Source organism: Mauremys mutica, chromosome 19 (genome assembly GCF_020497125.1).
Source record: "Mauremys mutica isolate MM-2020 ecotype Southern chromosome 19, ASM2049712v1, whole genome shotgun sequence".
In the NCBI taxonomy this organism is placed as follows: Eukaryota; Metazoa; Chordata; order Testudines; family Geoemydidae; genus Mauremys; species Mauremys mutica.
In genome coordinates this window covers 4,554,006-4,567,880 of record NC_059090.1, presented here as the reverse complement: position 1 = coordinate 4,567,880, position 13,875 = coordinate 4,554,006, and the positions used below count along the sequence as shown (strand labels likewise).

The 13,875-nt window shown below is 48.5% G+C and overlaps 1 protein-coding gene across 4 annotated transcripts in view; it reads left to right on the top strand.

Moving 5' to 3' along the window:
- The first annotated feature begins 299 nt into the window (after positions 1 to 299).
- The window catches only part of MKS1 (MKS transition zone complex subunit 1), a 29,354-nt gene continuing 15,778 nt past the window's right edge, over positions 300 to 13,875 (top strand). For 2 of the 4 annotated variants that reach the window (XM_044993637.1, XM_044993636.1), the window contains exons 1-9: positions 300 to 458; positions 788 to 906; positions 2,348 to 2,412; positions 5,880 to 6,035; positions 6,665 to 6,762; positions 8,122 to 8,250; positions 8,581 to 8,685; positions 9,109 to 9,217; positions 12,734 to 12,790. In XM_044993637.1, coding sequence (XP_044849572.1) covers positions 379 to 458; positions 788 to 906; positions 2,348 to 2,412; positions 5,880 to 6,035; positions 6,665 to 6,762; positions 8,122 to 8,250; positions 8,581 to 8,685; positions 9,109 to 9,217; positions 12,734 to 12,790 — 918 coding nt within the window. In that variant the 5' untranslated portion in view covers positions 300 to 378. Of the gene's footprint in view, positions 459 to 787; positions 907 to 2,347; positions 2,413 to 5,879; positions 6,036 to 6,664; positions 6,763 to 8,121; positions 8,251 to 8,580; positions 8,686 to 9,108; positions 9,218 to 12,733; positions 12,791 to 13,875 lie in introns of those variants that run through there. The other 2 variants (XM_044993638.1, XM_044993639.1) reach the window with 2 other exon arrangements.

The following is a 13,875-nucleotide window of genomic DNA, read 5'->3' as shown; positions in this document are numbered from 1 at the left end:
TCACCCCTAATTCCAGCACCTAGGCCACTGGGTTGCTGAGTGACTTTGGCTAAGACACGAGCCCCTCTCTGCCTCGGTTTCCCGAGCAGTGAGATGATGGGGGTGTGGCTGCTCCTTTATCAGCGCCTGGCTAGGGGCAGGGGAAAGGGCGGGACTGGCCTGGCCCAGCCCTTCCCACGGGACTAGCGACACAGCTCAGCCCGCAGCGAGGGCCGCGCCCTGGCCAGCTGGGAAACAGACCCCGCGCATTCCCGGGCCGCGGGCGGGCTGCGCATGCTCATTGGAGAGCACGCGGGCAAACCCCGCCCCCGCCCATCTCCATGGTGACTCGGCCGCGCTTTACGGCGGGACACACAGGAGCGGCTCGCGGTCGGGCCCATGGAGGAGCCGGGCTGGAGCACGGACGCCGGCGGGGCGGTGTATCGCTCCCGGGACCCCGTGCGGAACCTGCGCATCCGGTCAGGGCCCGGCCGGGGGGCCGGGGACCCTCAGCCCCGCCATCGCGCCGAGGAGAGAGGGGGGGGGTGTTGGGAGCCCCGCCCCGCCCCGCGGGTTGGTGTCCCCGAGGTGGGGCCCAAGCAGGCGGCCCCTGTCCGCCGCCCCCCCGCCGCCAGCCCTGGCCAGGCGGCCCCTGTCCACCCCCGGGCAGCGCCCGGGCTCTTCTCCCCTGGGGCAGGCGGCCCCTCTCGCCCTGCGCGCCCCACTCCCTGCCAGCAGCAGGCGCGAGCGGCCCCCTCCGCTCCCGTGGCCAGCCGGGTGACTCCTGCCTCCTCCTCTCCCCTGCCAGGGTTCACATCCAGCGGGTCACTTCCACCAGCCTCCTCCTGCAGCAGCTCCAGCAGCCCGCCGGGCAGCAGGGGAAGGAGCTCATCAGCTTGGCCACCTTCAGCTCCCACCCTGCTGCAAGTAGGTGGCTCATGGCCGATGTCTGCTCCGAGGGGACACCCCCCCCCCCACGTGCAAGGCCTCACAACGGCTATCTCTGGTTTCTGCCACTGGGTAGGAGCCCTGGAAGTCAGAGGCTAAAGATGGGGTTGCATCCCTGACCATCTTGGCTAATAGCCACTGATAGATCAATTCATGGAGGATGTCTAATTCTTTTTAGAACTCCATTATAATTTTGGCCTTCACAACATCCCCGGGCAACAAGTTCCACACACTGAGTGTGTGTTGTGTGTGTTTGTTTTAAACCTGCTGCCTATTAGGTTAATTAGGTGACCCCTGGTTCTTGTGATATGTGATGGAGTAAGTAACACTTCCTTATTCATTTTCACTACACCATTTTATAGACCTCTGTCATATTTCCCCTTAGTCGATTCTTTTCCAAGCTGAAAAATCCTAGTCTTCTAAATTTCTTGTCATATGGAAGCTGTTCCATACCCCTAGACATTTTTGTTGCCCGTCTCTATACCTTTTCCACTTCTAGTATATCTTTTTGAGATGGGGCAACCAGAACTGCATACAGAATTCAAGATGTGGGTGTACCATGAATTTATATAGGGGCACGATGATATTTTCTGTCTTATCCCTTTCTTAATGGTTCCTAACATTGTTAGCTTTTTTGATTGCTAGTGCTCATTGAGTGGATGTGAAGTGAACCCCCCTGGCTGGTTTCTACTTCTCAACCCAGAGACCTGTAGAAAGCAAAGCATAAATGAGGAAAAGTAATTTTCTTGGAATAACTAAGTTGGGGGTTCCTAAACACTTCAAGAGCATGAACCATGGGGACACTTCCCCTATCATCCACTGTCAACCAGCTTTCTACCCACCCCTATCTGCTATCTCTTAACATCCCTGTTGCAGCTACAGCAATTGCTTACCTGGAAAAATATTAGGCCAGGACTTGTAAAGACTTGCATTTGTAGCTTCTTTAATGCATCTGGCAAAGAGGAGAAGGAGCCAGTCCAGTAACTACTTAGTTCTCAGTGGCCTATAGCTTGAGAACTGATGATCTAAGCTAGTGTTTGTAACACAGCTAAAGAAAGACTCTGACCTGTCTGTGTCGCTTCTACTCTCTCCTTTCAGATCTAGTCCACTCTATCATTCCCCAATCCTGGGATGGGTTGGTGGTGTAATATTTCTGCCCCCCCTACTGATGCCATTGATGTTAATGGTTGCACCATCCCTCTCAAAGGCCTGCAGGAAGCTGAGTGTCAAGCTTCTTGTTCATTAGGTGCAGGTGACTTGGGAATCCCACGTCTAGCAGTACAGCTAGCTTCTGGATTGCAGGTCCTGCCGTTGAAACAGAAGAGAGGATGCTGGGAGGACTGTTGTGCTGCACAGTGCTCTTTGCTGGGGGGAAGAGGCACAGGTGTGAAGAAGTGACCAGCACCCTCTTGTCTTTCAGGTGGCAATTGTCCTGATGATGAAGAAGAGGCAGTAATTGGCTGGCAAGAAAAACTCTTCAGCCAGGTGAGTAAGTCGAAGGCTGCCTTGAGTGGCAAATAATACTCAGAATTTTACAGCTGTGTAGTATAGTACCCTATTGGCACTAGTGCAAGGGGCCCTGGCTTCATCTCCAGGTCCCAAAGAGGAATGAAGGGCCTGTTCCAGTTAGATATGGCACTCACTGCTGCAATTCAAGAGGGGTCTGTGTTCTCTAACCTCTCATGTGGCCACTGCAACCTCAAAACATGAGGAGGAGATGGAGCATGTTTCTGATCTAGAATTATCCCAGCTGGTTCCCTGTGCCATCTCGTCCATGTCTGTAAGGGATGAGTGGAGGGTACATGTAAAAGCTGTGGCAGTGACTCTGAACCAAGAGAGAGAAACAGCACTATGGTTACTGTCTGTCCTGGATCTAGCTCCGGGAATAGCAATCTATGGCCCCATAGTTACAACCACAGCAATCTTAAATCCTAATCCTACAAACAAACAGTTATGCATGTGAGTAGCTTTACACACTTGAGTGGTCCACTGGTGCGTAACAAACAATGAGCTGTGTCCTTTGGTAGTTACATGTATAAGTATTTGCAGATTTAGGGCTTAAGTCTTGTTTAAAAAAAAAAAAAGGAACCTACAAACTAATTGCTCAAATATCACATTAAAAGCATCAAACATGATCACTCTGGCACGTTGGGGGAGGGATAACTCAGTAGTTTGAGCATTGGTCTGCTAAACCCAGCGTTGTGAGTTCAGTCCTTGAGGGGACCACTTAGGAATCTGGGGCAAAAATCTGTCCGGGGATTGGCCCTACTTTGAGCAGGGGGTTGGACTAGATGATCTCCTGAAGTCCCTTCCAACCCTGATATTCTATGATTCTATGTATTATTTATAGAGCAATTTAGAGGCAAAATAGATTTTTTTTTTGAAGAAGCAAAACAATAAAAATGTAGTTTGATTTCCGTGAAAACATGTCAATGTGTACAGAAAATCTTTAGTGTTTCCTTGCAATTAGTACAAGAAGTGACCACCCTCATTTTACATATTTAGCTGCAGTAAATTCCCTTGAATGTTAACCAAATGCTGTGTAGCTCTTACTTCCATGCTGATCTCATCCTGTTTGGTGCTGTGTTTTATTAAAAGGGCTCTGTAGCAGAGCACCGGCTCCTCAACTCTGCCTGCCCTAGGTACCCTGCTTGCTCTCCCAGGCAGCTTGGTCCTCTCTGCTCCCTAGCTGGAGCAAGAATCTCTCTCCCACTCTCTCAGCCTGCCCTTTTATGAGCGTCAGCTGTGCCCTAAATTGATTACCCAAGCAGCCTCTCTTGGCTGCTTTTAACCCCATTTCTGACTGGACTAAGGTGACCACCCCACTACAGACTCCAACTTAATCTTTACTCTCCAACTGTAGGATGTCCCCAGTGTAATACTATAGAGATTTTATGCACTCTATCTGATTTCAGAGCGTAAAGCACCAAACCCACCTAAGGGACAATCCCGCAAACACATATGAGCAGCTTTACTCGAGCAAGTAGTCCTACTGATGTCAATGGGATGCCCTGCATGAGTCAGGTTACTCATATCTGCAGTATCAGGCCTCAAGTACTCCCAATATAATATTTGAAAGGACACCCCCACCCCCCCCAAATAAAACCAAACAAACAAAAAAAACCATGGGCATATAACTAGGAGCGACAGGATGAAACCATGACAGGGAAAATGGAGGCTAAATGCAGAGCACCACTACCTGGCAGGGAGGTGTGTCACACTGTGGAATCACACCCCAGGGGAGTGGGGGATGCTGTGTCCTTTGGTACACACTAAAAATGAAACCAGACCAAGCCCAGGAGGGAGTGGACATGTAATAGGGAGTTAAAGGGGACTGAGGGAACTGGGGTTATTTAGTCTCCAGAAGAGAAGAGTGAGAGGGGATTTGATAGCAGCCTTCAACTACCTGAAGGGGATGGAGCTTGGCTGTTCTCAGTGGTGGCAGATGACAGAACAAGGAGCAATGGTCTCAAGTTGCAGTGGGGGAGGTCTAGGTTGGAGATTAGGAAACACTATTTCACTAGGAGGGTGGTGAAGCACTGGAATGGGTTTCCTAGGGAGGTGGTGGAATCTCCTTCCTTAGAGGTTTTTAAGGTGAGGCTTGACAAAGCCCTGGCTGGGATGATTTAGTTGGGGATTGGTCCTCCGTTGAGCAGGGGATTGGACTAGATGACCTCCTGAGGTCTCTTCCAACCCTGATATTCTAAAGGTCAAGACTGTGAGCTAGAGATACTAAGTGGGTTTTGTTCCTATTTCTGTCACCGATTGTGTGTGACCCCAGCCACACACTATTTAATGTCTTTATCAGTGATGTGGAAGAAAACAAAATTATCACTGCAAAGTTTGCAGATAACTCCCCCAATTTGGGTGTCATAAATAGTAAAGAGGACTGCTTGGTAAGCTGGGCACAAACAAACAATATATGTTTTAATGCAGCTAAACATAAATGTATACATCTAGAGAACAAAGAATGTAGTCTATACTTGCAGGATAGGGAACTCTAGCCAGGAAGCAATGACTCTGAAAAAGATTTGGGGGTGGAGGTAGATAATCAGCTGAACTTAAGCTCCCGGTGCAATGTTTTGGCCAACAGGGATAATGAGATCCTTGGACGCATAAACAGGAATCTCGAGTAGGAGTAGAGAAGTTCTTCTATCTCTGTATTTGACACTGGTGCGACTGCTACTGGAGTACTATGTCCAGTGCTGGTGTCCACAATTCAGGAAGAATGTTAGTAAATTGGAGAGGGATCAGAGAAGAGCCACAAAAAATTATTAGAAAACATTCCTTATAGTGATAGATCAAGGAGCTCAATTTATTTTGTCTAACAAAGAGAAAGCTAAGAACAGACAATAATGGGCTCTTCACTCTAGCAGAGAAGGGTATAACATGATCCAATGGCTGGAAGTTGAACCTAGACAAATTCAGACTGGACATAAGGTGTTCATATTTAACAGTGAGGGTCATTAACCACTGGAACAATTCACCAAGGGTTGTGGTGGATTCTCCATCGCTGACAATTTTAAAATTGGATGTTTTTCTAAAAGCTCTGCTCTAGGCATTATTGTGAGGCAGGTCTCTGGCCTGTGTTACATAGGAGGTCAGACTAGATGGTCCCTTCTGGTCTTGGAATCTAGGAATCTATTAAAGTCATGTCAGCCCCTGAGGGATGGACTAGGTATGCTCTAGTTCAAACAGGAATTATTTGGAGAAGATCTCTGGCCTGTGTTGTGCCGGAGGTCAGGTCAGGTGATCCCAGTGGGCCCTTCTGGTCTTGGGATCTATGAATCTCTGACTAGGTTGGAAATAAGGCTGGAGGGTATGATTTTAAAAGGAACTTAGCTCCCTGAGGTTCCTTTAAGAATCCCAGCCTAAAGGCCCTTTCTATCTCTGATCTCTGTGATATGTTTTATGCCAAAGCAGCCCTTATGCTTTCTCTGTGCTGGTCTCAGTTTGAGGTGGATCTGTACCAACATGAGTCAGCCTGTCAGACCCCCTTGGACAGGCAGTACCACCATGAAATCCTGAAGCTGGAGAAGTCAGGAGGCCGGAAGAATTACCGCATCTTCACCTACACAGACCATGACCGATTCACCAACCTGGAGGAGGTATCTGCCCTTAGTTGTGCCTAAGCTGCTGCTGTCTGTGCAATTGTAGCTCTCCACATGGTCAGGTCTGCAGTCTTTAGGAAAGAGGGATGTATTCACCAGGTGGTGGGCTCAAGAAACTGAAGCTGAGTACCCTGAGAGGCCAGCTCCAGGGCAGCAGAATATATTTTCATGCAAGACACCTCCAGCCACTGCCCCAACTCCAGGCTGAGTTCTGGGCCGTTCAGAAAGGTGCATATTGAAAGTCTGGAGGGAGCTGTCAAGAGTCCAAACTCCACTGTTTGTTCCCTGTTATAATGGCAGCTGCCATAACATGTAGAGTCTCAAATGTGCCCTGTTCAGAGAATGGAGGATGGATCAGTAGCATTTTGAAGGCTAAGCTCAGGAACTGGGCTCTCCCCTAAGAGGCCTTCCCACATTCACTTTGACTTTGGATCAGCTGAGACGGGTGCGTGTTGTGCATGTGTGGCTGTGCACACATGTATGTGCCTGTTCCAGGACTGAAGTCAGGTCTGCCTGCAGCTAGGAAGGAAAAATCGCTTGTGGTGTGAATGCTCCTGCCTTTCCAAGGGGAAGGCAGAGGCTTTGTCTATAGCTATAATAGTGCCACTCCCTGCCCTCTCTTCCAGCGCTGTCAGAAAGTGACCAGCTCAGAGCAGGAGGTGCCATCCTTCCTGGCAGAGAGGATGGCCAATTTAAGGAGAAGAAGACAGGACCGCAGACCAACGTGAGTGCAAAGAAGAGCTCAGAGCTCACTTCAGCCCTGTCTCAGAATTCACTAATGCAAGATTGCCAGCACTGGTGCCTGGGGGGTTTGAGTACCCCAGCCCAGGGAAGTTGGCGGTGTGGATTCCAGCACGGGTGCCCCCAAGGATCTGGCTTCTGGGGCCTGGGATTGTGGCTCCTTGTTCTGGCGTAAACAGTGAGGTGGCAAAGTTTGCAGATGATACTAAACTACTCAAGATAGTTAAGACCAAAGCAGATTGTGAAGAACTTCAAAAAGATCTCACAAAACTAAGTGTCTGGGCAACAAAATGGCAAATGAAATTTAATGTGGATAAATGTAAAGTAATGCACATTGGAAAAAATAACCCCAACTATACATACAACATGATGGGGGCTAATTTAGCTACAACGAGTCAGGAAAAAGATCTTGGAGTTATCGTGGATAGTTCTCTGAAGGTGTCCACGCAGTGTGCAGAGGCGGTCAAAAAAGCAAACAGGATGTTAGGAATCATTAAAAAGGGTATAGAGAATAAGACCGAGAATATATTATTGCCATTATATAAATCCATGGTACGCCCACATCTCGAATACTGTGTACAGATGTGGTCTCCTCACCTCAAAAAAGATATTCTAGCACTAGAAAAGGTTCAGAAAAGAGCAACTAAAATGATTAGGGGTTTAGAGAGGGTCCCATATGAGGAAAGATTAAAGAGGCTAGGACTCTTCAGTTTGGAAAAGAGAAGACTAAGGGGGGACATGATAGAGGTATATAAAATCATGAGTGATGTTGAGAAAGTGGATAAGGAAAAGTTATTTACTTATTCCCATAATACAAGAACTAGGGGTCACCAAATGAAATTAATAGGCAGCAGGTTTAAAACAAATAAAAGGAAGTTCTTCTTCACGCAGCGCACAGTCAACTTGTGGAACTCCTTACCTGAGGAGGTTGTGAAGGCTAGGACTATAACAATGTTTAAAAGGGGACTGGATAAATTCATGGTGGCTAAGTCCATAAATGGCTATTAGCCAGGATGGGTAAGAATGGTGTCCCTAGCCTCTGTTCGTCAGAGGATGGAGATGGATGGCAGGAGAGAGATCACTTGATCATTGCCTGTTAGGTTCACTCCCTCGGGGGCACCTGGCATTGGCCACTGTCGGTAGACAGATACTGGGCTAGATGGACCTTTGGTCTGACCCGGTACGGCCTTTCTTATGTTCTTATGTTCTTATGCCCCAGCATGTGGATCCCACCATGCATGTTATTGTCTATGTTGGGGCTGTATTGCACTGGTGCTGTGGGGTTTTGTACCTGGCAGCTTTGTAGACCATGGATAATACTGTTCTGTGGCTTCCTTGGCAGGGCAGGAAGTGTTCTGAAGTCCCGCATCATCACCTGGAAGCCCTCAGAAGAATTTATTAAGAATAACCACGTCATCAACACCCCTGTTCAGACCATGTATATCATGGGAGACTTGGGACCATATGGGACGTAAGTAAAGACTCGGAGTAACCTGGTCTCCTAGATGGGAAACCCCTGCTCTCCCCTTCCCTTATGAAACCACATTCCCCTGGCACCAGTCCTAGGAGGGGAATTCCAAGATCATCAGCAATTCCAGCTGCTGTTGCGTCCAATCCCTTATTTCAGTGGGAAACGTTGTACTTGTCCCCCCACCCCAACCTTCTTACTCTGATCAGTGGGGGTATGGCTGGGTTTGTTTCCCCTCCCCCACATGCACAGGCAGGGCCGTAAGTCCACTGGCAGCTGGTGCGCATGGACTCTGTTCAGACTGGGTGTCTGTTTTATGGTCTCTCCCCTCAGGCTCGGCCACAGGGAGTATGAACACGTTCTTTGCACAGTCAAGATGGATGGCAATGGGGTGATCACAGTGAAACCTGATTTCACGAGCACTAAAGGTGCTTACAGGTGAGCAAAGCAGCGTGGGGCTAGTGCTGCAGGTGGGATTGGTGCAGAGGGGCTAAAATCACTTTTCCCAGGGTTACCTTGTATACTGTGGAATGGGGAACCCTGCAGCCTAGCACCTAGAATGGGAAGCATGGGCTCCAGAACTCAGGCAGGATCATAGCATGCTCCTCTCTTATACATCATGGGATCTGCTGAGCCTCTTGAGCAGGCAGTCACCTCCATGGGCATGTAGGAAATGTAGGAGCAGGGACATCCTGGGGGTTACCTTAATGATCCCTTGCTGCTGGGCAAACCCCCAGGAGTGTGAATGGTGGGACATGGCTGCCCCTGGGGCCGCCACTTCAGCCTTAGGGGTGGTATAGCTGCTGTGGGCACTGCCTGTCCTGTTCTGAATCTTGCCCATGGTGCTCTGGGGATGTGCAGGATTGAGCTGGATGGTGAGAAGCGGGAGCTGTGGAGGTACACCGTTGAGAATGCCTCAGCCCAGGTGCAACGAGAGGAGGAGGAGCGGGAGCAACGCATGTTCAGAGATGTAAGGATCAGCTTTGACTAAGGCCCTTGGGGACTCAGTTCAAGAGACTGATCCCATCACAACTGTTTCTGAAGTGGAGAGACCTTCCCAGAAAACGCCCTGCCACTAACTCCCTCCTATTTAAATGGAGGCAGCTCCAGATCAAGCCCCTCACTGACTAACTGTGCTGACAGTGACACTGATAGCTGGTCTCTCAGGTGGCCAGATCTTAAGCTAGGCTAAATCCAGCACCGAGTTCCACTGAGATGCCTACTGAAGGCCCCGAAGCATAGCTCTCATGTGCTCTGACACAGCTTGATAAGCAGGCAGGCGCATTTTGCACTAGCTTCATTTTCTGAATGGTTTTGCTGTGGAGCCCATTGCCTCAGGCCAGTCTGGATGGGAGTAAGGCCTGGACAGTAGTAGACTCCTGTATCTGGAAGGAAAGGATGTTTTTCTAGCAGAGCACAGTTGGGGAAAACCCTCTCAGGACTGCTGCTGTCTTGGGGTCCAGTAGTAACTCAGGAGCTAAGAAAACACCCAGGTTGCAAACTAGAGTTACAAATGGTGGACATGTTCCTGCACTCTAGGCAGCTGATGCAACCTTTGCCAGCTCTTCCTGCTGCTTTCCTCAACCTCTTATCCAGCTAAATTTGTCCTCTTCCGCCAACCAATCTCATATAAGTGTTGGGTCATTCTTTCCATTTGCAGAGTTTTTGTGCTCCTTGCATGTGTGTGTAGATGTTTAAGTGCATAGATGTTTTATTTGAACTCTTATTCTTAATTTTGAGTTTCAGATTAACTTCCCCCTCTGGATTATCATGTAAATATTAAGAACAAGAATGGCCATACTGGGTCAGACCAATTGTCCTTCTAGCCCAGTATCCTGTCTTCTGACAGTGGCCAGTGCCAGATGCTTCAGAGGAAATGAACAGAACAGGGCAATGTTGAATGATCCATCCCCTGTTGTCCAGTCCCAGCTTCTGGGAGATTTAGGAACACGTGGAGCCAGGTGTTGCATCCCTGATCATCTTGGCTAATAGCCATTGATGAACCTGTCCACCAGGAACTTATCTTGAACATTTTTGAACCCAGTTATACTTTTGGCCTTAACTCATCCACTGGCAATGAGTGCTACAGGTTGACTGTGTGTTGTGTGAAGAAGTACTTCCTTCAGTTTATTTTAAACCTCACTACTAATTCATTGAGTGACCCCTGGTTCTTGTGTTATGTGACGGGGTAAATAACACTTAGAATCATAGAATATTAGGGTTGGAAGAGACCTCAGGAGGTCATCTAGTCCAGTCCCCTGCTTTGAGTAGGACCAACACCAACTAAATCATCCCAGCCAAGGCTTTGTCAAGCTGGGCCTTAAAAACCTCTGAGGATGGAGAGTTCACCACCTCCCTAAGTAAACAATTCCAGTGCTTCATTACCCTCCTAGTGAAATAGTGTTTCCCAATATCTAACCTAGATCTCCCCCACTGCAACTTGAGACCATTGCTTCTTGTTCTGTCATCTGCCACCACTGAGAACAGCGTAGCTCCATCCTCTATGTAACCCCCCTTCAGGAAGTTGAAGGCTGCTATCAAATCCCCCTTCTCCCCCTTCTGCAGACTAAATAATCACAGTTCCCTCAGCTTCTCCTCGTAAGTCATGTGCCCCAGCCCCCTAAACATTTTCATTGCCCTCCACTGGACTCTCTCCAATTTCTCCACATCCCTTCTGTAGTGGGGGGACCAAAACTGGATGCAATACTCCAGATGTGGCCTCAGTCACCAGTGCCAAATAGAGGGGAATAATCACTTCCCTCGATCTGCTGGCAATGCTCCTACTAATACAGCCCAATATGCCGTTGGCCTTCTTGGCAACAAGGGCGCACTGCTGACTCATATCCAGCTTCTCATCCAATGTAATCCCCAGGTCTTTTTCTGCAGAACTGCTGCTTAGCCAGTCAGTCCCAAGCCTGTAGCAGTGCATGGGATTCTTTCTTCCTAAGTGCAGGACTCTGCACTTATTCTTGGTGAACCTCATCAGATTTCTTTTGGCCCAATCCTCTAATTTGTCTAGGTCGCTCTGAACCCTATCCCTACCTTCCAGTGTATCTACCTCCCCCCCCCCCCCCGCAGTTTAGTGTCATCTGCGAACTTGCTGAGGGTGAAATTAATCCCATCATCCAGATAATTAATAAAGATGTTGAACAAAACCGGACCCAGGACCAACCCCATGGGCACTCCGCTTGATACTGGCTGCCAACTAGACATCGAGCCATTGATCACTACCTGTTGAGCCCGACAATCTAGTCAGGTTTCTACCCACCTTATAGTCCATTCATCCAATCCATACTTTTTTAACTTGCTGGCAAGAATACTGTGGGTGACCGTATCAAAACACTTCCTTATTCTCTTTCTCCACACTACTCTTGATTTTATAGGTGTCTGTCATATTCCCCCCTTAGTTGTCTCTTTTCCAAGCTGAACAGTCCCAATCTTTTAAATTTCTCCACGTATGGAAGCTGTTCCATACCCCTTGTCACACTGTCTGGACACTTGTGACCATGCGTGCCTACCTCAGGGCAAACTGTCAAAAGCAGGTAGTATGTTTCACCAACTCAGTACAAAATGTGCATTCCCAAAATACCACAGTAGTGTTATAATGGAGTCACACACAGTCCCCATAGACCCTCCAGTCTATCTTGCCACCCAGGCAAGCTGGACTATGTGATAGATGGTCACTTACACAAAAAAAATCACAAATATTCCAGTCCCATGAGACCACTCACTCACCCAGATTGATTGGCATCCTACACTAAAAACAATGGTTAGCCAATTCTTTAGTAAACTAACTTAAGGTTTATTAGCTAAGAAAAAGTAATGAGAGTTATCGAGAGATTAAAGCAGGTAAAAATTTATGTACGTGTGAGTCATAGTCTCTATTTCCAAATGGTAGCAGAGATGTAGTAATCTGCCAGTTTCCCAAAAGTCTGAGCACAAAACTCCCCTGTTTGCTGCTCCTGGTCGCTTGCTCCTTTCCCTTTTCCTCACCTAATTGGTAGCCTGCCTGATAATCAGCCTTGCTGTTTGAGTACAGGGATTGGTGCCCCATCTGCTAACATAGACTGTAATTCAAGAGGCACGTCTCACTGCAGGAGGGATTCCAATATGCCAAGAATCTGAAATGTCTTTCCACACCATCAGCACTTGAATTAGATGACCTATTGTCAGGCACGAGAAAGCGGAGAAGTTCACGCATCCAGCCCATCTCTAGCTGACTTCCCAGGTCCCTAAAAACACCGGATTGTTGTAGGTTTCTTCACCCTGTCACGTGTTCCCACATGGGATGCACCCAGCCGAGGAACTCTCTCACCTTTATAGACACTTCTGCAGCACTGGCACTGGTTTTCTTTATCTGCGTCCTGGATGTCTCGAGCCGTGTTCCTCATACATCTCCTAGTTTGGGGCTGTTCTCTGTAACATGTTTGGAAGTTGAAATGACTGCTTCATGATGGACTTTTTCTAATCCACTCTTTTTCTTTAGTTGTATAGTCGGCACAAGGAATATCTCAACGGCCTTGTTGGCTCAGACTTTGAGATGGTGAGTAACAGATGCGGTAAGAATACGAATTCATCAGTGATCTGAGGCCAGAATTGTTAATAAATTGCCTTTGGAGAATGGTGTCTCCAACTCTCCTGGGGCAGTCTTGGCCCTGGTCTACCCTACAGAGTTAGGTCGATGTAAGGCAGCTTACATTGATCTAATTATGTCAGTGTCCACACTACAGCCTTGCTCTCACTGATGTAAGTGCCCTATAGTACACTGACATCATAACTCCACCTCCATGAGAGGCATAGGGCTTTTGTTGGTGTCATTAGGGAAACATAATGTCTGTATAGACCAGGGGTCGGCAACTTTTCAGAAGTGGTGTGCCGAATCTTCATTTATTCACTCTAATTTAAGGTTTCACATGCCAGTAATACATTTTAACATTTTTAGAAGGTCTCTTTCTATAAGTCTATAATATATAACTAAACTATTGTATGTAAAGTAAATAAGGTTTTTTAAATGTTTAAGAAGCTTCATTTAAAATTAAATTAAAATGCAGAGCCCCCTGGACTGGTGAGTGCCACTGAAAATCAGCTCGCGTGCCACCTTCGGCACCCGTGCCATAGGTTGCCTACCCCTGGTATAGACACTGCAAGTTACATTGGCTGTTGGCTGTCATTTTTGTGTCATGCTGGAGCCGTGAAATTGACAAGAAAGCTGGGCTCACTACCACTTGCCTTTAGTGTGAAGAAGCCTTATCTGGGCTCCAACTCTAGCCCGGACCTCTCCCAGCCTCCAGGCTCCACTCTCCCAGTTGGGCTGCTGCTCAGGCTCCCTGCTCGGAGCCGGGCTGCCTTTGGGTCTCGGCTACCTGGTTGCCGCTGTACTGAGGCTCCCCACTGGGAGGATGGCAGGCACTTGGTCTCCAGGCAGGGAGTGTGGAGCCAAGAGCCCAGGCATCTGGCAGCCAAGCTCCTGGTGGGGAGCACAGAGCAAGAGTCCAGACAGCCAGGAGCAGGGAATCCAGAGCAGGTGAGGGGCAGCTGGGCTCCCGGGGGGAGCAGGGAGCTGAGAGTGGCGGGAGGGGACAGCTGGCAAGGAGCTGGGAGCCCGGTGGGCAGCTGGGCTCCCAGTGG